This window comes from Typopeltis vanoorti, chromosome 11 (assembly GCF_054136105.1).
Source record: "Typopeltis vanoorti isolate ZY-2024b chromosome 11, IOZ_Tvanoo_1.0, whole genome shotgun sequence".
NCBI classification, from domain to species: domain Eukaryota; kingdom Metazoa; phylum Arthropoda; class Arachnida; order Uropygi; family Thelyphonidae; genus Typopeltis; species Typopeltis vanoorti.
In genome coordinates this window covers 130,381,497-130,401,381 of record NC_143559.1, presented here as the reverse complement: position 1 = coordinate 130,401,381, position 19,885 = coordinate 130,381,497, and the positions used below count along the sequence as shown (strand labels likewise).

General features: G+C 33.3%; 1 protein-coding gene across 1 annotated transcript in view; it reads left to right on the top strand.

Moving 5' to 3' along the window:
- LOC150102046 (lissencephaly-1 homolog) overlaps nt 1-15,246 on the top strand; it is a 237,814-nt gene extending 222,568 nt beyond the window's left edge. The window contains exon 13 of the mRNA XM_090400712.1: nt 10,930-15,246. Coding sequence (XP_090256838.1) covers nt 10,930-11,003 — 74 coding nt within the window. The 3' untranslated portion in view covers nt 11,004-15,246. The remainder of the gene's footprint in view (nt 1-10,929) is intronic.
- The last annotated feature ends 4,639 nt before the right edge of the window (nt 15,247-19,885 follow it).

Here is a 19,885-nt window from a genome sequence, read left to right as displayed (position 1 = left end):
GGTAACCAGAGAAATGATGGAAGGATGACCTAGTAGAGATGGCTGGAAAATGTTGGCATTGGTAAGCCTTCGACAGAGAAAGATGGAGGCAAATGTGGGAGGTCTGTAACAATAAATGGTTATAAAAAAAAAAAGCCTAGAGGAACAATTTTTAATTTTAAAATTTTATTATACATTAGACCTTGAATTGCAAAGAACACATCAAAAACGGAATGCTTATTAAAGGTGTTGGATCCTACTTCGTCTTAATCTGTATCATGGATCCGACATGTTATTTACTACGATGTTCTTAACCTAAAATTAGTTGCTAGTTGGTTTCTAATTCAAATATAGAGAAAATTTATATTTAAAGACTGCGCCACTCTATATCTGAATTAGTTCAAGAATTGAAGAAAAATCAACCCTCAACTATTTCTCCTTAATATATATACTGGCCGAGTATATTTGACTTACTTAATTTACCCGCTTTGGTTCAAATATTTTATGAATGGTGCAGTAAAAGAGATTCAGGCAAAATACAACTTTTGATTAACAAAAACAAACATTTAATATAAGCTATATAACACATACATAAATTCTACTTCTAATTTAAACAATAAAAACAAGTCAAACATTAAGCCAAGTCAATCACATTAGTTCAACCTTCCAAGCCTTCACATACACTTTCTCAGCTTCTGAGTTACAAAGTTCCTACACATATATAAATATAATAGAACTTCCTATCTAATCAGTTTTCACACACTTCTCAGTCATGCTATAAGTTCAAAATATCGCAGGCACTAATAGTTGAAAATATCTCTCTAACAATTCTTAACTTCAACTCTCAATCATGAAGAGTTTCCACAGTTGAGGTTAGGTTAAGCGTAGCGTAATTAACACTCAATTCTTCAAGCATTGAAATAATACACTAAGATAGTCCTTACCGGAAATAGTTCCTAGTACATCAAATACGTTGTGAGCAAACTTTTAAATTATTTTTATTTCACTTAAGAACACATCTACAAGACTTATCCACAGTTATAATTAAAACACTATCAATCGCACTTCAGAAATCCAGACATCGACTGCAGGGTACTTCAACTATCCTTGTTACCACTCATAAACTAATTAAAACACTGTGCGGTTCTCCTTAGGGCAAATCGGAAATAAGCCGCAATTCTAGACCAACTGGGTTTATTCAGAATTTTTCTTTGAACGTCCAGCTTTTTATATTATCCGATTACAGCATCAATTTCCCTTTTATTATTACTGCTGGCTTCACTTTCAGGTAACTATAAAATTCACTTCGTCCTTGCTCACTTATAAAAACTATCCTCTTAACTCCTTCCCTTAAGAACCTTTCATTTACTTCTACTTCTCTAGTTTATGCCCTTGCTTCCTTTCACTTCCAAGTTTCCATCCCAACTCTCTCTTGTTACCTCTTATATTTTTTTATTATTCTTTTTCCAGCCCTCACTCTGTTCCACTCGCGCTCGTTTATTTCACGCGTTTCCATGACAACAAATAAACGTAAACATTTTCGCTAACGTTACATAAGGTTATACCACTACATTCAGTTATTACATAACGTTAAACTTTCACAAACAAGAATAAATAGAATATTTGCATTTCAATAAATGCGTAGTTAAATTACAAATACAAGTTCTTATAATATTGACATAACAATAAATAAAATAGCTTAATAATATTTAATACAGAATCTTATTACTATTAACACATATCTTTGATTAAACAATTAAGTATTAGATATAATTAAGGTAATTACATGATATCAAATTATAATTTAAGTTATTTACATTAAATAATATTTACAAATATAGCCTTTGTGATGGAAGATCATGTTGGATTCTGAAGCAAATAATAATTACTCTAATATCTACATAATCAGAATCCAACAAAGGGAACTTGTTATATACCATCCAGTCATTTTTGACTCTTGGTGATCCTGTGAACAAAGGCTCTCCATCTCATTTAGCTTCTTATCCTTTCTTTAAGTAATTGTAAGTCAAGTTGGTAAGTTCTTTTATGTTGTCCATCTAACTCTTTTGTGGTCTTCCTCTTCTTCTCATTCCCTTAATCTTCCCCAACATAACTGCATTTTTCAATGATTCATCAGCTTGCACAATATGACCCAGGTATATCAACTTCTGTTAAGCAATCATTGCCTCCAAAGAGCATTATGTCTTTACTTTCTCTTATACCTTCTTATTTGTTATTCTTGCAGTCCATGGGCCAGCTATCTCTAATTGGCTACCAGTAGAGATTGAACTGCCCTCTCAGTCTCCAAAAGTGAGATAGAGCTAAAATGGCCTGGCCTACTCTCTATACAGTAATAAAAGGCATTAGCTGATTTTTATTTTATTTTATTTTTAAATGACTTCTGCCAGTATTCTTCTGACCTTTGGCCTCCAAATGGTATTAATATACTTGAGGTTTTTAATATTTCACTGATGACTTACTATGAAAAATAATGAAATTATTTCATTTACTGCTTACTGGATGTTTACCAGGTTTCTTAAAGTTTAGCTGTTGGTACTAAATATAAGGGATGAACCAACATATCTCAAACTGTAGCAATAAAATGGAACAGGATGAGCCCACCATTTAATGTTTGCTCTTTCAATTGAAATAGTTCCCTTTGGCATGTATAGTTCAGTTATTAGTAACTGCTCTATCTCTTGAAGCAAACCATTAAGGCTTCTTTTGGGATGGCGTTTGGCTTTTACATTGCAGTTTCTGTAATTGAATTAGTGATTTTAAATCTTTCTTTCAGAAGAATCTAACTTTTTTTTACAAGAAAAGTCGGGAAGAGATGAAAATATATGGATAGACAAAGCAGAATAAAACATGTATCTCTTTCTTCTTGATACATCTTTCTGATGCTTCAACTCTGTGGTGTAATGCTGCTTATTGACTATTTTTTCCAGTTGCAATGTATTTATTTATTCATTTCACACAAAACATTCTTGATTTAAAAAAAGAACGATGATTATTGTCTTTGAATGGTCTTGTAATTTTCTGAAACCTTGAGACCTGAGGAACTGCTCATGCCCAACACATGCTTTGCTGAATTCTGTTTTAAGACTTCATTAATCAAAACTTGTTTTAGCAGGTCTATTACAAAATTTAATGGATGCTAATAGTAACAAATCTGGAATCTTCTTGACCATTAATGTCCTTAACTATATAAATGATGTGCACCATCCTTTACAGTCATCCAAACCCGACCTGTTATTCCTAATGGAAACTCAGCTAGCAACCTTACTGCATCTGCTTCATTTATCCAACTATACCTTATACAGTTTCTTCCTTTACAATGACAGCACATGTACTTTGTGTATGTCAGAGCATGCCCATCCTTAACCCCTGCCCCCATGATTTTCTCTAGCATCCTCACCAAACATTTTTGCATTCATTTCCTATCTCTATTGCTTTCCAAATTGATAACATGTAACACTTGCTTTTCTGCAGTCCAAATACTCTAGCATCCCTTTACCATTTCCTGTGATAGGGTTCATTGGAATGCCAAGATATTTGCTGTTAGCATTGACCTAACACAGATAGCAAGAGTGTTAGCAAGTATCAGAATAGCAGTTACTTGTTAATACTCTTGAACTTTTTTCTCAATAACTTCAAAGTACTGTAGATCTCAGTTCTTCTGGTAAGTTAAATCATAATTTCAAGTTTTTTTTACCATAGTTTTTTTTTCACTTTGTTTTTTGTATTTAGGCATTACAACAATCCCAAATGGGATGACCTGTGACTTCTGCTTCTCCTTTCCGTGATTTGATTACTGTGTTTCCAACTTCTCTGAATAACAAAAATAATGCTTACTAGACTGGAGACCTCCATTCCTCATTCTATTCAATAATTCTGACCACTATCCAAGCCTTGTTTCTCTAAAAAGTGTTCCAGTACAGTCTTAAGAAGAAGAAAAAAAAAAAAAAAGGAATTCAACATATTATAAGTGTCTCGAGGGCCAAAACTCCAACTTTGCACTTAGTAGCCTACAATGTTACTTGCAACAGCTGAGGAAGAGGATCATTTAAATCCAAATCTAATTTTGATAGGGCCATATCATAAATGGCTTCTTGTTCAAGTGGCAGTTGAGTCTACTGGTATCTTTGCCAAGGTTGCAGCTTTGCCATTCATGTTTATACCTCTCTCTTTCACATCCAGTCATCCAAAGATAAGGTTTTACCTCCTGGTATAATTTTCTTCCAACTCCTGCATCAATGACCAAGGCAAAAATCCCCCCCCCCCCCCACACACACACTCTTAAATGATCACCAAATTATCTCTTCCTAATGGTGTTGCCCATGTGCCAAAAACTTGTTCTCTAGAATTAACACCTATATTACCTTTTCACTGTTTTCTATGTGACTGGATTCTATGCCTATAGCATGAAAATAAGTCAATACTCACCCCTTCAACCAACAAAGTATTTTCCAGTTGCTCTTACTTTAGCTCTTACAAATATCATGAAGATCAACATCCAACTTATTCATCACTTGGAGGCCCATCAGCTTATTAGTGACCAGCAGTGTAGATTTTCTACCTCTTAATTTACAGCCTGTATTCACCTTTAGACATAATCACAAGATGTGGAAGGATGGATCTAATACAGATATCAACATATATATATATATATATATATATATATATATATATATATATATATATATATATATGAAGACTGTGCACTACAAGGTCTTCATTTGAAAGACCTTGTAGTGCACATCCATTAGAAGCTTCAAGATCTTCCATAGCTGATTCTGTAAACTATTGACTTATTTTTCACAAGAAAGATTTCACTGTTCATACACACACACACACATATAGGCAGTCCCTGACTTATGTAAATTATCCTAAAAGGGCTATGAAAGATTTATAAAAACTTGCCTTTCCACACATTTATTCACATGCCACCTAACAGCAGCTCTCTGCAAGGCAGATGACCTTCCTTATTGTTGAACAAGGATATGCTCTATATTTGTATTCATACTCTTTATAATAATTTTTAGAATGAAATTATAAAAAAAAAATATTACACGAGACCTCCAGGGAGTTAGGGACCCATTGAGAGAGGCAATATATATCACTCAGACCAACTGACATACCTTCTCTTGAATTTGTTCACACAGTCTGCATTTCTAATATCCAAAGGCAAGCCAATCACCCATTCTTACCGCTGAGAAAACAAATCTCGCTCTCTTGTATGGATATCCTCTTCCCATGCTTCATAAAATAAGTTCCATCTACTGGTAGCCTGTATGAATCATTCAGAAATTTATAGGTCCCTATCACTCCTCTTCCTGTCTGCTGTCTCAAATTTTCAATCTTCCTCATAATCTATATTCCACAGTTCCAGTGTCATTTTTAATACTCTTTCCATCCTGTCTGCATCACCATGGAACTAGACTTGTCAAAGTAGTACAAGTGAGATCATATCAAAGCTTTGAAAGAGGCAAAATGATTTCCTTTTATGTCAATGTTTCAGCATTGCAATTATCCTTTGAGTTGTATGTTGCTAGTACTGCATGTAAGTCACATTCTTAATTAACCTGACTATCTTTGCATCATCAACAAATAGTTGTATGTCTCCTGTCAGATCCTTCCAAATGTCATTAATGTAAAGATTGGATCAGTAACATTGAACCAAGGACTAATATAATTCATATAATTCATACAGGCTACCAGTAGTGGTGTATCCTTGGGATACACCACTGCCACCTTAAATCTTGCAGACTCATATAGCCACCCCAAACATGACTTTTTGATATCTATCAGTAAGCTATCCTCTTAATCAAACTAATAGTTTATAATCTAGTCCCATATCCTCCAACTTATGCAACAGCCTTGCATGCTATATCCTGTAATAAGCTTCATCAAAGTCCAAAAGTGTCATGTATCCATTTCCATCGTCTAACTCGGTGCTTCCCAAACTTATGGATTTAAAGGCCCCTTTGGAAAAATTAAAATATTTCATGGCCCCCATCGGAAAAAAAAATTGTAATTGTAAATTGTACAGACACATATTATTATAATATTCATTGTATGTATATTCAATACAAAACATACACTGCGAATATTGCAAAATTCAAATACAAATATTACATTTTGAGCATCTTACACATTTGACATGGCACGGCCATTTTAAATGAGTGCAAGATTTTGTGTTTATAAGTTTTCTTGTGCTTCTTATCAATACGTTTGAAATGAAACACATGAATAAGCATATATTTACTATCCTTTATCCAAGTATGTGCAAACAAAGTTTGCACCTGAAAGTATCTTCAGGACTGGGTAAAGTGGTACAACACCAGGCAACTCCTTGCAAAGGTGGAGAAAGCTACCAACACTCCTATCTCAGTATCTCCCATAATGCAAAACACATCTTGCGGATATGTATATTATGCATTAAGGGAAGGGTCACTACCCAGACTAGTTTCGACCTTTATTGAGATCTCTTCAAGTGCAAACTTTGTTTGCACACACTTGGATAAAGGATTAAACTAAATTTATTATAGTCTGACCAAGTGAAAAATAAACTTACTAATATTCATTATTATTCAAATACCCAGGAAACAAAATTTTGATTTTTTTCCATTAAAATATAAAAAATAACAAAAAAGAAATAATAAAAATTAAATACATTTCTTTTAAGATAAAAAAAAATATTACTTAGTCTTAAAACATTTTAAATTTGTTTTCATTATTTCACAGCCCCCTCAACAAAACTAACAGCCCTCAAGGGGGGCCACAGCCCACAGTTTGGGAAGCACTGCTCTAACTCAACCATAACATTACTATAAAATGTGAGCATGTTACTCAGATATGACCTTTCCTTAGTAAACCCATTGTAGAAATATTTTTATATTCAAATACTGATGTCTTGTGCCAGGTATTGAATATTCTTGATTAATCCTGTTTATACATTATACCATCTAATCTTTTCTCCTGTCCATGCAGTTAGCCTGGTGACTATGCACTTCGCAACCATATGCCCAGGGAAGGAGTGTCCTAGGTTCGATTCCCGTCGACGACGTGAGGAGCTCAAGGATCTTCTTCAGCCATACCCAAGTTAGCTGGTCTTGGTCTTGGACAACAAGACCAGCTTTGGTCTTGCTGTCCAAGTCTTTACCTGCTTTCATCCTGTAAGCAGGCAAACCAGTCCTGTGAACATGTGCTGCTACAGTCAAAAATACATACTTAATTCCTCATCAAGAGGGCTCAGCCAGTCTAATGGGTGGTTGAGGAATGGGGGGAACCCCATACGAATAAATAAAATCTTTTCCCCTAATTTTACAAGTGTCTCTTAATTAATGATTCCTCTTTCACAGATTCACCCAAATCACTCCCTCGTAGATGTTCTGTTTCTGTCTTTATCTGTTCTACAAGGTGTTTTCATAGACAACCCCCGAACTGGTTTTCATAATTTCCTCACTTTCTTTCAAGATAAAGAACATTACAGAACTGCCCTTCCGTTATCATTCCATCTACCTCTGGTCTTTGGAACAGCTTCTTTCATTGTCTTCCATAAAGAGTACAACTTTCATGTATTCAAGAACCATATCAACAAATTATGTCTTGCGTTCTCCCCTGTCCACATATAGCACTGTGCTGTAACTTTTGTATTTTTCATATATGTGTGTGTGGAAGTGTATGGTTTATAAATATTGCTTTTCTAATGTTGGCATGTTGATTATGTAAACACACTACAATAGCAATGCCAAAATATAACTGTTATTGCAAGCAGCATTATAGTTATTGTTTGCTGATTCTGTTTCCAAAAAGCAACAGCTGTAGAATTTTTGGATTGCATTTTATTTTATATTCATTAGAAAAAAATTATATACACACATACTATGTTACCAAAAGTGTCCAGATAGCAACTCTTTGTATTTCATGCTGGTTGGGCCTCCTTTCACTACTGTTACCCTTCGGGGTAGACTCTCCACTAAGTTCTGGTAGAATGCTGCTGGTATGGTGAACAGTTGACAAGTGTTAATTGGGCGGGTAGGTCTGGCATGCAACCTTTGTTCTGGTTCATCCCAAACGATGTACAGTAGGGTTCAGATCGAGGCTTTTGGCTGGCCAGTTTAGTTCTTCCACCTCCATGTCTTCAAACCATGGAGCTAGGGCCCTTGCTTTGTGAGCAGGTGTGTTATCATGCTATACAGGAAAGGACCTATTCCAAACTGTTGCCACAGTGTGGGAAAAATTAAATTGTCCAAAATATTACTTAAATATAAAGAGCCAATAGGCTTCATTTCGGCAATATAAACATTATTTAAATTAAGGGGATATTAAATCCCACATTGTTTTAAAACCGAATAAGATACTCAAAGATTGGAATCAGAGAGTTTCATGCTGAATATAGTAAACTATGAAGTATCGACGATTACTAGCGTGAGCTAATGCAAGTAGTCCTAGTACGTAGTACAATCTCGGACAACTCGCAGCAAAGGTGGTAAAGTTCTGATCGCTATTCTTGGTATTTTCCATAATGTAAAAACACATTTCCTAGGAAATGTATGCTGTTATTACATTATGTGTGGGAGGTCAGACTGGTTTCGGCCTTTTTTTGAGGCTTCATCAGTGAGTAGCTAGACCAAATTAATACCAAAGGGTATAGCAAAAAGAACTTATATACTCTGCTATACGAGTTGTCAAAAATGTACACCTATTAAGTTACTTAAATATAAAGAGCCAATAGGCTTCATTTCGGGGATATTAAATCCCACATTGTTTTAAAACCGAATAAGAAACTCAAGATTGAAATCAGAGAGTTTCATGCTGAATATAGTAAACTATAAAGTATCGGTGATTACTAGTGTGAGCTAATGCAAGTAGTCCTATTACGTAGTACAATCTCGTGATTGTACTACATTTTATTGGCTCTTTATATTTAAGTAACTTAATAGGTGCACCTTTTTGAAAACTTGTATAGCAGAGTATATAAGTTCTTTTCGCTATACCCTTTGGTATTAATTTGGTCTAGCTACTCACTGATGAAGCCTCAAAAAAGGCTGAAACCGGTCTGAGTAGTGACCTCCCACCATAATGTAATAACAACATACATTTCCTAGGAAATGTATTTTTACATTATGGAAAATACCAAGAATAGCGATCAGAACTTGATCCTGTGCTGCGAGTTGCCCAAGATTGTACTACGTACTAGGACTACTTGCATTAGCTCACGCTAGTAATCGCCAATACTTTATAGTTTACTATATTTGGCATGAAACTCTCTGATTCCAATCTTTGAGTTTCTTATTCGGTTTTAAAACAATGTGGGATTTAATATCCCTAATTTAAATAATGTTTATATTGCCGAAACAAAGTCTATTGGCTTTTTATATTTAAGTAACTTAATAGGTGCACCTTTTTTGACAACTCGTATAGCAGAGTATATAAGTTCTTTTCACTATACCCTTTGGTATTAATTTGGTCTAGCTACTCACTGATGAAGCCTCAAAAAAGGCTGAAACCGGTCTGACCTCCCACCATAATGTAATACCAGCATACATTTCCTAGGAAATGTGTTTTTACATTATGGAAAATACCAAGAATAGTGACCAGAACTTTACCACCTTTGCTGCGAGTTGCCCGAGATTGTACTACATATTAGGACTACTTGCATTAGCCCACGCTAGTAATCGCCGATACTTTATAGTTTACTATATTCGACATGAAACACTCTGATTCCAATCTTTGAGTTTCTTATTCGGTTTTTAAACAGTGTGGGATTTAATATCTCCTTAATTTAAATAATGTTCAAAATATCATTGTACACATCAGCATTTATAGATCCAGACACAGAAACTAATGTACCCAGTCCAAACTAGAAAAAAAACAGTCTCAGACCATTATACTTCTGCATTCAGATTTCATGGGCGATACAAGACATTCCTGTTAGTATCGTTCATCGGGCACTTGTCATATCCAGACATGTCCATTGGATTGCCAGATCATGTACTGTATTGATCACTCCACAGGAACCACTTTCATTGATCCATACTCCAATGAGTGTTGTTTGCACTATTCAAGACTATTCCAGGCATTGTCAGGTGTAATCAGGAGTTATCATGACCATATTATATTCTTGTGAATAAATGTGTAAAATGTGTATTTAAAAAAAAAAAAAAAAAAAATTAAAAAATATAAACATAAATGGATGGAACACGTTCAAAGAATGAAAACAGAAGGATTACCAAAACAAGCCTTAAAATACAAGCCATTAGGAAAAAGAAAACCAGGACGTCCTCTTAAACGATTCAACGATGACTTCTAAGGCCGGAACAGGCCATGCTAGGCCTAAATCCTTGATACGTATGATGATGAAATGTGTATAATAGATGTTATAATGGCACCAGTTCCATTTAAAAATCTGTCATGAAACCCAAGGACAACCCCACCCCCCCAGCAAGTAGTTCTGTTACCGGTATCCTTTCCAGAGTTGAAGTCATTTGCTTTGTTGCTAAGGCTGACTTACTGACAATATCTGTGGCAACACACTTGAGAGTTTGCCAGTCCTGATTTGTCAGTTTCTTGGTCCTACCAGTTCATGGGGAGGGGTTTGATGTTTCCACTTCATGGTAACTTCACTGACTGTAGAACAGGTCATGTGCAATGTTGCAGAAATCTCTCAGACCGAACTTGTGGGCTCCAAACATATTTGAATAGACTTAGCTCTTTCCATCCATTTATCCTGATGACAAAGAATGTCTACACTGCTAATGCTCACGTGCCTTTGCTTATATAACATTGTGGATGTGTATCTGCATCATACAGACAAGGCAACATAGAGCTATGGGGGAGGTGTCCAGACACTTTTGGCAACATAGTGTATATATAAATAAAGTATACCATACCAGACTTAATTCATGGAACATAATCTTCTAATGTTCTTGTTTAATCTTCTAGATTTCCACCAGACAGCACCTTATGTTATTACCTGCAGTGTAGATCAGACTGTGAAAGTCTGGGAGTGCCGTTAATAGTTAGATATCTGCCTACGGACAGTCTGTGAAATCCAGAAACTCTGATGTAAGATGGTAGTTTACTCACCACTACGTCATTAAGTAGCCGCTAAATTTTCAGTGTTGCTCCCATTGTTTTTGGTAAATAATGTCGGAGTTAGTTCGAAATTTTCTCCGACTTTGTGGTTCTTCTGTATTGCCAGTGCAAGCACTTCAACTCACAGAGTTTCTAATATCCCTCAGCAGAAGTTTGCACATGTGTGTGAAGATAGGCAGCCTTATATATATATATATGTTTGTACAGCATTAATTTTAACTAAGGTATTAAAAGTTCATTGCCAAACTTGTCTTGCCCTTATGTAAAAGTAGTTAAAGCGGTATTTGTATGGATTGATCTGGCACACCAAAATGAATAGCATACTTGTAATTGCTTGCACATGTATTATAACTGAGACAAATTTTAATGTTTCATTAGTTTAATTTATTAATCAGATATTTGCATATTTCTGATGCTTATTTCTGATTTTAAACAGACTGAAAAGGAATGTTTATTATCAAGAATTTAAATTTTGTTGTGTCAGATCTCTGCACTGACAGTAGTAGTAATGTAGAATAATACAGTTCTCACTTCTGCAGCTTTGCATATTTAAAACCTCAGTGTATAATAATAATAATAATATCCTTAACTTTCAGTAATTCAATAAGTCAATTACTAAATAGTAAACTTCTTTTTGTATGTTAGTTGTTAGTTCTAACGTATACAGAAATACAAAACATGGAACACATGCAACAAGAAAATCTGGAGTTTCATTATGGCTGTGTAATGAGTTTACTTGATTTTCGCAAATTGCCAATGATTTTGCTTCTTCAAAGAACTTATGGTAGTTAATCCTGTTGTAAACTTCTAATGTTTCATAAACAGAATTTGAAGAACCACAATGAATGCACATATTTTGAAGTATTAAATTTTAGGAAATATCATTTGTGATTCTCTGACTTCAGCCAAGTGCAATTCGTAAAAAATCATCTGGCAGAAAATGGGGAGGGGTTGGGATTTACAATATATTCATTAGGTTGTATTATATGTTGAAATTAAAAGTATTATTTAAATACTATTAAAATATGAAAATGGATTTGACATATTTACTGTTGTGTACTCTTGAGTCACAATATGCAAATGAGTATTTGGACTGTAATATGTAGATAATTTTACGTGGAAATGTGATGTATATAATCTGTGGTTGAAATATTAAGAAAATTTTGTTTGGTAGTTTAATTATTTTTGAAACTTTCTGTGCCTCAGGTTGATCTATATGTGCGTAAGGTGATACTGGTTATTACCATTTCAAGAAGAAATTCTTTATTCGGTTTTCCCAAATTAGCTTATTAAGATCAGTGCTGGTTCATTTTGTACATTTAATGTAACCTTCCTGTTGCTTTGGAAGAGCAAATTGGGGAAGTTTACTTGTATTATTTAGTCATTTGAGGTGTGAAGTTGATGTAAAATGATAGCTGAACAAAGTATGAAGAAAAGCAGTAAAATTTTTGTACTTGATCAGGGGAAAAGTGTACATATCTTGTATAGCAAACTAAGAAATCATCTGAATTTTACATTTGATTTATTTATAAGATTGGAATTCTGTGAAGGTGTTAAACTTAGTACTGGTTACATTTTAATAGGTGCTTGATGAAAAATGCCAAAGTTACGCATAGAAAATTTGACACCTAAACCCTTCTCTTCAGAGAAGTTTTGCCATTTCTTTTTCAGTTAAGATGCTATTAGAAATATAAAAATTTAGAAAATTATAATTCTGAGTGTCCATGTTAGAATTCACATTTTGCTGCCACAAGCTGTATTAATTTTGACATGCTTGATAAACTGTTGTTATTTTTTGCCTGCAGAAAACTTTCCTGTTAGTTATGTATTTCATTGTTTATTTTTAGGAACATGACTTGACAAGCTTTCCTTTCATATTTATTGCTTTAAAATTGATTTTCATATTTTTTTTTTTTTTTATATATATATATATATGTTGAAAAACAAATTATAGGTGAATTAAAACTAGATTTTAATTATAGAAAAGTGCAGGTAATTTGATCTCATAAATACCTTTTTGTAGTCTCTTAAAAATGAATAAAATTTTAGAAAACTAATTTATATAATATTTAGTTTTCTTCTAGGCTCTAAATAGCCTTATTACTTATAAGTAAAAGTTATTACTGTATTTTGTTTGGTTAATTTATTTATTTTATTTATTTTTAAATTTTGTGTAACCATTTTGTTTAAACAATTAATAATTAATATTCTTAACCAATTGCACAGATATGTACAAAATTTTTTTAACAGTATATTTTGTGAATTGCTGTGCAATACATTTTAACATTCAAATCAGTATGTATTTAGGACATGTTGCTTGCATAACTGTATATTGTTTCCTTTGGCTTCAGATAGATATCATACCATAATATTTATAAAAAAGTGAGATCTCATTAATTATAATATGCTTTGGATCTATGTCAGTTAATTAAAATAATTTATATCCTAAATTGCGCTTTTATTCAGACAGATTAAAGAATTCCCAACTACACCTAAACCTTTTACAGTCATGAATAAATATTTTGGCTTAATGGCTATTAATATAAAAGACAACATTCAAGATTCTTATATTATATGAAATAGAGAAAATATTCTCAGTTGGAAATCCTGAAAGCAATAGCAAAAAGTTGCCACATAAATATGTATACACGTGTGGATATATATATTTATATGCACGTGCATACACATAGTATATTGGTAATAAGATTCATTAATTACTATTGGATTTTGAATTACAGTAATTTAATGAAATGTGATTGTTACTTGCAGATAAAAATACTACAGATATTTGTTTGCAATTTATTATATATCATAATAATAAATTGGTTTTGATGGTAGTAAAAAAAAAACCCTTTAAAATCAGTGTTAAGCCTCCTTTTAAACTGTATTTTGAATTTGAATTTAGTTTAACTGCAAAAAATTCTTTGAATCCTAATAAAATCTTTAGACTGATTATTTAGAACATTGTTTGAAATCTTTTAAAACAAGTGAAGGCCAACTAGTTTATTATTTTTTAAATAGTTTATTCAATTAGTCGCTTCTCAAGAATAACAAAGTTCTCTTCTTTCCTTCAATATATATATATATATATATATATATATTCTGATATGTTGCTGTTGGCAAAAGAGTTTATATATATATATATATATATATATACACACACATGCATATATCTTTGGGCATGTAACAGTTACTACAATGCATGTATTACAGGTCATGTTGAGAATATAAGTAAGTTTTCTCATGGTATGAGATTTCTTGTAAATATTGCCAGTAGTGTTATTGTATTAGTACAGTTGTCAAGTGTAATTTTTTCATAATAGCAGAATAATCTCGACTAAATGCCATAGTTTAATATTCCCTTTGATTATCTGGTTCTTTCATTGTTGTCCCAGTGATATATAAGAAGCATAATTTAACTCCTCCCCTTATAGCTCTTTGTATGAGATTAAGCAGGCAGTTCAGCAAAAATAGCCTTACATCAGGAGGATGGCCATTACACATTATTTTACTAGGTGGGATTGTGGGGGGGGGGGGGGGGGGAGTAGAGATGAGAGAGGCTTATCAAAATAACTATATAAATTTCAAAATGCCTTCCAGTTTATTTGGTGTTATGGTCCTGTAAATGATTTGTAAAATTTAAAGTAATAAAACAGTATCTTAATCATTTTTGTACAGTTTGACTTTATGTTGCTTTAGAAAAATTAGAGTGTACGTTCTGTATGAATACTGTGTATAATATGAAATAGTGTGCATGCACATGCCCACGTGGACATATACTCTGATGAAAAATTCTAACTCCAATTTTTTTTACATTTGTAACATGATAAAATTTGTGGAATTCTTAATATTTTGTAAATCCCAGGAAAATTCTTATTGATCAGAAAGATATCTTCCATTTGCAGTGAGTGCTACAAATTTACATTTAAGTTGGTTTGTTTGCTGAATCAGTCTCTTGATCTTAAAATATATGTAACCTTGTAATTTGTCATGCTTGCTTATCAGTGCCTCTGTTTCAGTGACATCAGCGTGGTGTAATGCTATTGTACTGAAAGCTTCTTGTGATTCATTGCTAGGACTATTTCTGGACCTGTGTATTATACACTCAAGATAACTTTTGAGTGACCATTGTGGTTAAATAAAGTGGACTTTTGCTGCCCTTGACTGTGCATAATGTTGATGTATATATCACACACTTCATTAAAAATTTATATATTGTATGATATAAAATATGCAAATTGTTTCCTTTCACTCTGGTACAAAAGAAATAAGATCTGTTTTTATGTTATACATTTTGATATCATCACTTTTTTTTTCCTACTGCTAAATATCACTTTTGAGATTTTTTTAAATTTCATAATGCTACAGTGGTTATGAAATTTGTACTGTTGCATTATGAAATTTGTACTGTAACAGTTTGTACAGGGATACTGTACAAATTTCATACAAGAATGTTAAAATGCAGAATGGTTCTACTACACTTGTTTCTGCAAATTTGTGTCTGGATTCTGTTACACTGTATTCTTATCTAATCTTTGTATTTAAGAACTGAGTCCTGTCTTAGTAAAAGCATGACAAGGCTCTTAGTTTAAATCTTGCAGATGGTATGGATGCTTGTATAACTTATGGAATTTAAGAATTTTATTTAATTATTATTTTTGTTAAATTGTTTCGGGGTGTTTCCACCCAATTTTGGTTTTACCACAGCTTTTTATGTATCTCATTCATTTTTGCCTTTATCCATTTCTCTACTGAGCTTTATACAATATTTATTCTAAATTTCGCATAGTGCAGAATGTAAGAAAATCATATGTGTAACCCCATAAGAACTTGTTTAGGTTATAACACATTACACACAGAGCATTGTAACATGCTACTTTATACAGAAAGAAGTTGCACAATATACAAAGTTAATTTAGTTTTGGAATAAGATGAAATAGAGTAGCACTTCGAATTGTACACATAAAACCGAATCCTTGAACACAACCAATCTGATCAAAACCATTGCTTCTGTATGGGCTTTGTGAACTATATTTTATGTCTGTTATAAAGATGTTTAATAGTGATGTATTTATTTTTTTATGAATAATAGTAGCCTATAAATGTATAAATATGTTTAGTATGGTATATTTATTGCGCCTTGCGGTATCCTTTATTCCTAATTAAGATCTAAATTAAGTTGAAACTAGAAATTTCAGTGTAGTACATTGCATTCCTTCCCTTAGAATTCAATACTGTACTGTACTGTGATTTAGAATAAGTTTGAATGTAACCAACTTTTTGCTTTTAAAAGATCAACATTTACCATGCTTTGCATTTTTTCACTGGTGTCCGGAGAGAAAACTAGATGGTATTATCTGCAAAAGTAGAAGTCATCGATAAATATACCAAATAAAATTGGTCTATGACAGATCATTATTGAGCATCGTCATCTAACGTTTGAAAATTGCGGCAGCTAATTTTTTACACATTGAGAGTTTCATCTAAATAATTTTATACCAATTTAAAGTATGTCTGCTATTACTGCAACTTCCAGTTTTCTTATTAAAATTTTATGGGATAAAAAGCTTTAGCAGTTTTTAGATTTACATAATGTTAGTTTTGAGTTAACTAGTGAGGTATAAACTGTTGTTTAGAATATCTTCATTTGCAAGTTTGGTGAAGCATGTTCAGTGCTAAACTTTTGTCTGAACTCAGATTGATTCTTTGAAAATAAGTTATTTTTTTTATCTGAAAATTTTATTAGTTTAATTTTTATCAATTTCTCTAATATATTTTTGAAAGAAAAAACATTGGTTCATCTATAACAGTCATTGGTGATAAGTTAAAAATGTACAGTAAGTGTTTATAATGTACATCATTTGACAATGTTGATATTAATGATCATTTTCCCTGCATCAGTTATAGCAAATCCACATAGTTTTGAAGTATATCTTGAAATAGTTGACTATATTGTTCATCATAGAAATTTTTTATTTGATGAGATCTATAATTTTTATATGATATACATTTTTTATTTCATTAATGTGAATTGTTTTAACACATGCAGTACCACTGCTGCTTCATTCAGTTCTGCTAATACTTTAAACCAGTATTTGAGTATGTGCTACTTGTTAGCATTGTAAGACATGTTACATGTTTTTATACTGTATAACTAGTCTGGCCTAGGGACATCATAAATGAGTAGTAGTGAATGTGTTAAAGGCTGTTTACACAAACTCGTTTGAATAAAGTTTTGGAGAGGATTTACTGGTGTGTTTGTGGTGTGGGGGAATTGCAGTTGAAGTTTAATCTCATCAGAAATCAAGCTTTTAATTTATAATTAGCATTTGAAGAATATACATTGCTATCCTGGAATCATCATAATGAACATTGAAAAAAAGTGTAATGGCATCTTTTGTTTAGCAATGAACTTGGTAAGAAATTAACAGTCTTTCGCAACTTGTATTAACCAGGCCTTAAAATTGCTATATTAACTTTGTTTGTTCTGCCTGTATACTCATATTCTGGTTAATAGAGAGAACGTAAATAGACCTTGATTTTTTACATGTACGCGACCTTAAAAGCCTTTTGATTTGTATTAAAAATAGCATGTGATGATTTTCCTGCATCAAGGAAAATCATTAGCAAGAATGTGTAACATGTTTTATGATTACTTTATGCAAATAGCATGTGCCATAACATTGGAACAATTGCTTTCACCGTGATGCAACATATTTCTAAAATGTTGCTTTGAGGAATTGATGATACTGCTGACATTATATAATCCAGATGAGTTGAGTTTTTTTTTTTTTTTATGTTGAGCCCATACACAAGAGGTTGGTTGATCATCCTACAGAACATTAGTACCATGTATGGGTAGTGGGTTGGGAAAGAAGGTTCTTATTCACATTTGATTTAAATGACCTTGGGGAACACAACAGGGGAAGACTGTTCCACAATACAGCAGTTTCAGGGATGGAGGAAGAAAAACTTTTCTGTGAAAAGAAACTGTGGGTTTAAAGGTGTACTGTGAAGGGATGTTGGACAGCAGCTATACATGTTCCAACAAGCTTAGTACTAAGTGGGGGAATTATTGATGCTGTTTCAGATGAACATTTGCCATGCAATATTTGTAGAGTACACATTGCAGAAACCAAACTTCTGCAAAAGTGGGAGGAGTGAGTTGGTAAGAGATAGGTCATTAATCAATCTAATTATTCTCTTCTGTATTGAGGCAAGCATTTTGAGGGACTCTAAGGGAGGGCCCTCACTCCAAATGTGAGCAGCAGTATTCAATAGCTGGGCAAATATGTGATTTCTATAAGGTTAACAGCTGTTTAGAGATGAAGTAACGGCTTGAGCGAAAGAGAAATCCTATTTTTTTTAGAAGCTGAGGGTGCAATGCCTGTGAGGTGTTTGCCAAGAGTTGGATGCCAGAGTAATTCCAAGAAGAGCAATCTCATATTGTCTGGAAATTTGAGTGTTGTCAATAATACTGGCAAAAAATTTTTCTGTTTTGTGATAAATTAGACAACTGGGTTTTACTAACATTGAAATTGCAATATTTGCAATAGGCTCTGTTGATCTGGATTATATAACTAGTCCATGGAAATAACCTTGAAATTCGGTTTAACAGGATTGAAATTATGTTATGGCACATAATTGGATGTTTCATGTTAACCCTCATAAATGATCAGCCTAAGGTCTTGTGATGAAAATTTTTCTATGCTCCAAAATGCTTATTTTGTAATGTTTTTATTTTTAAATCAGATTCCAACATTTTAGTGTAGAAGACAGTTTTTATTCAATTCATATGCTGATTGAAGTTTAATTAAATAGTAAATGATGCATTTTTCTCCCAGAAATGACAGCACAGTGTATCATTGTGTCATTTTCATCTTATGACCACATTCTGGTATACTTAGATTCCAAATGTGTCCTATGTAAGTTTTTGACCACCGTTTTAGAATGAATCAAACATACTAATATATATATTTTTGTGTGACCTATTCTACTGTGTAAGTTGATTCTACATCTATATGCTATTAATTGCACATTGAGAAGACTTGTCAGTAAGATGCCAGTCTCCTGGTCTCACACTTTGCTGACTATGGTAAATAACCACCAACATAAAATGTCAACTATATCCTTTTGTCAGAAAGAGATCAGAGAAATGCTGCACAAAATCTCCTGGCCCTGATGCCGTTCTTCCAATAATCCTGAAAGTTGATGCACCAGAACTGACTCCTATCCTATGTTGCCTGTATATACTGTCTTACTCCTATCAATTACTGCCCTGTCTTGCTGACCTCAGTCATGTTTAAAGTAATGGAAAAAACCAATTCCTATATTACCTTGAAGACACACATCTAATAAACGAACTCCAGTAGTGATTCCATCACTGCCGATCAACAGGAGATCTACTCCCATATGTCACCCATCACTGGACAAATGCCCTGGAGAAGTTTGGCAAATACTGAGCAAACTACCATCATTTGATCTATCTCATTACTTCTGTAGTTGGATTGCCAGCTTTCTGTCTGGACATACACACACACTGCATAGTGGTGGATGGTTCCTTATCCTCTCACCATTAAACTAATGCCAGGGTTCCACAAGGTTCTATCCCCTCACCAACACATTTTCTGCTATATAGCAATGACCTGCTTCTGCTGACCTCCAACCCAATACACAGTTTTGCAGATGACAGCACATTGCACTCCTCTCTTTCTTATGATAGACCTTACTTCACACAGCTCGCCTCAACCTACAGAACATCAACCACCACTGCCCTCAATTCTGATCTTCAAGCAATCCTCCA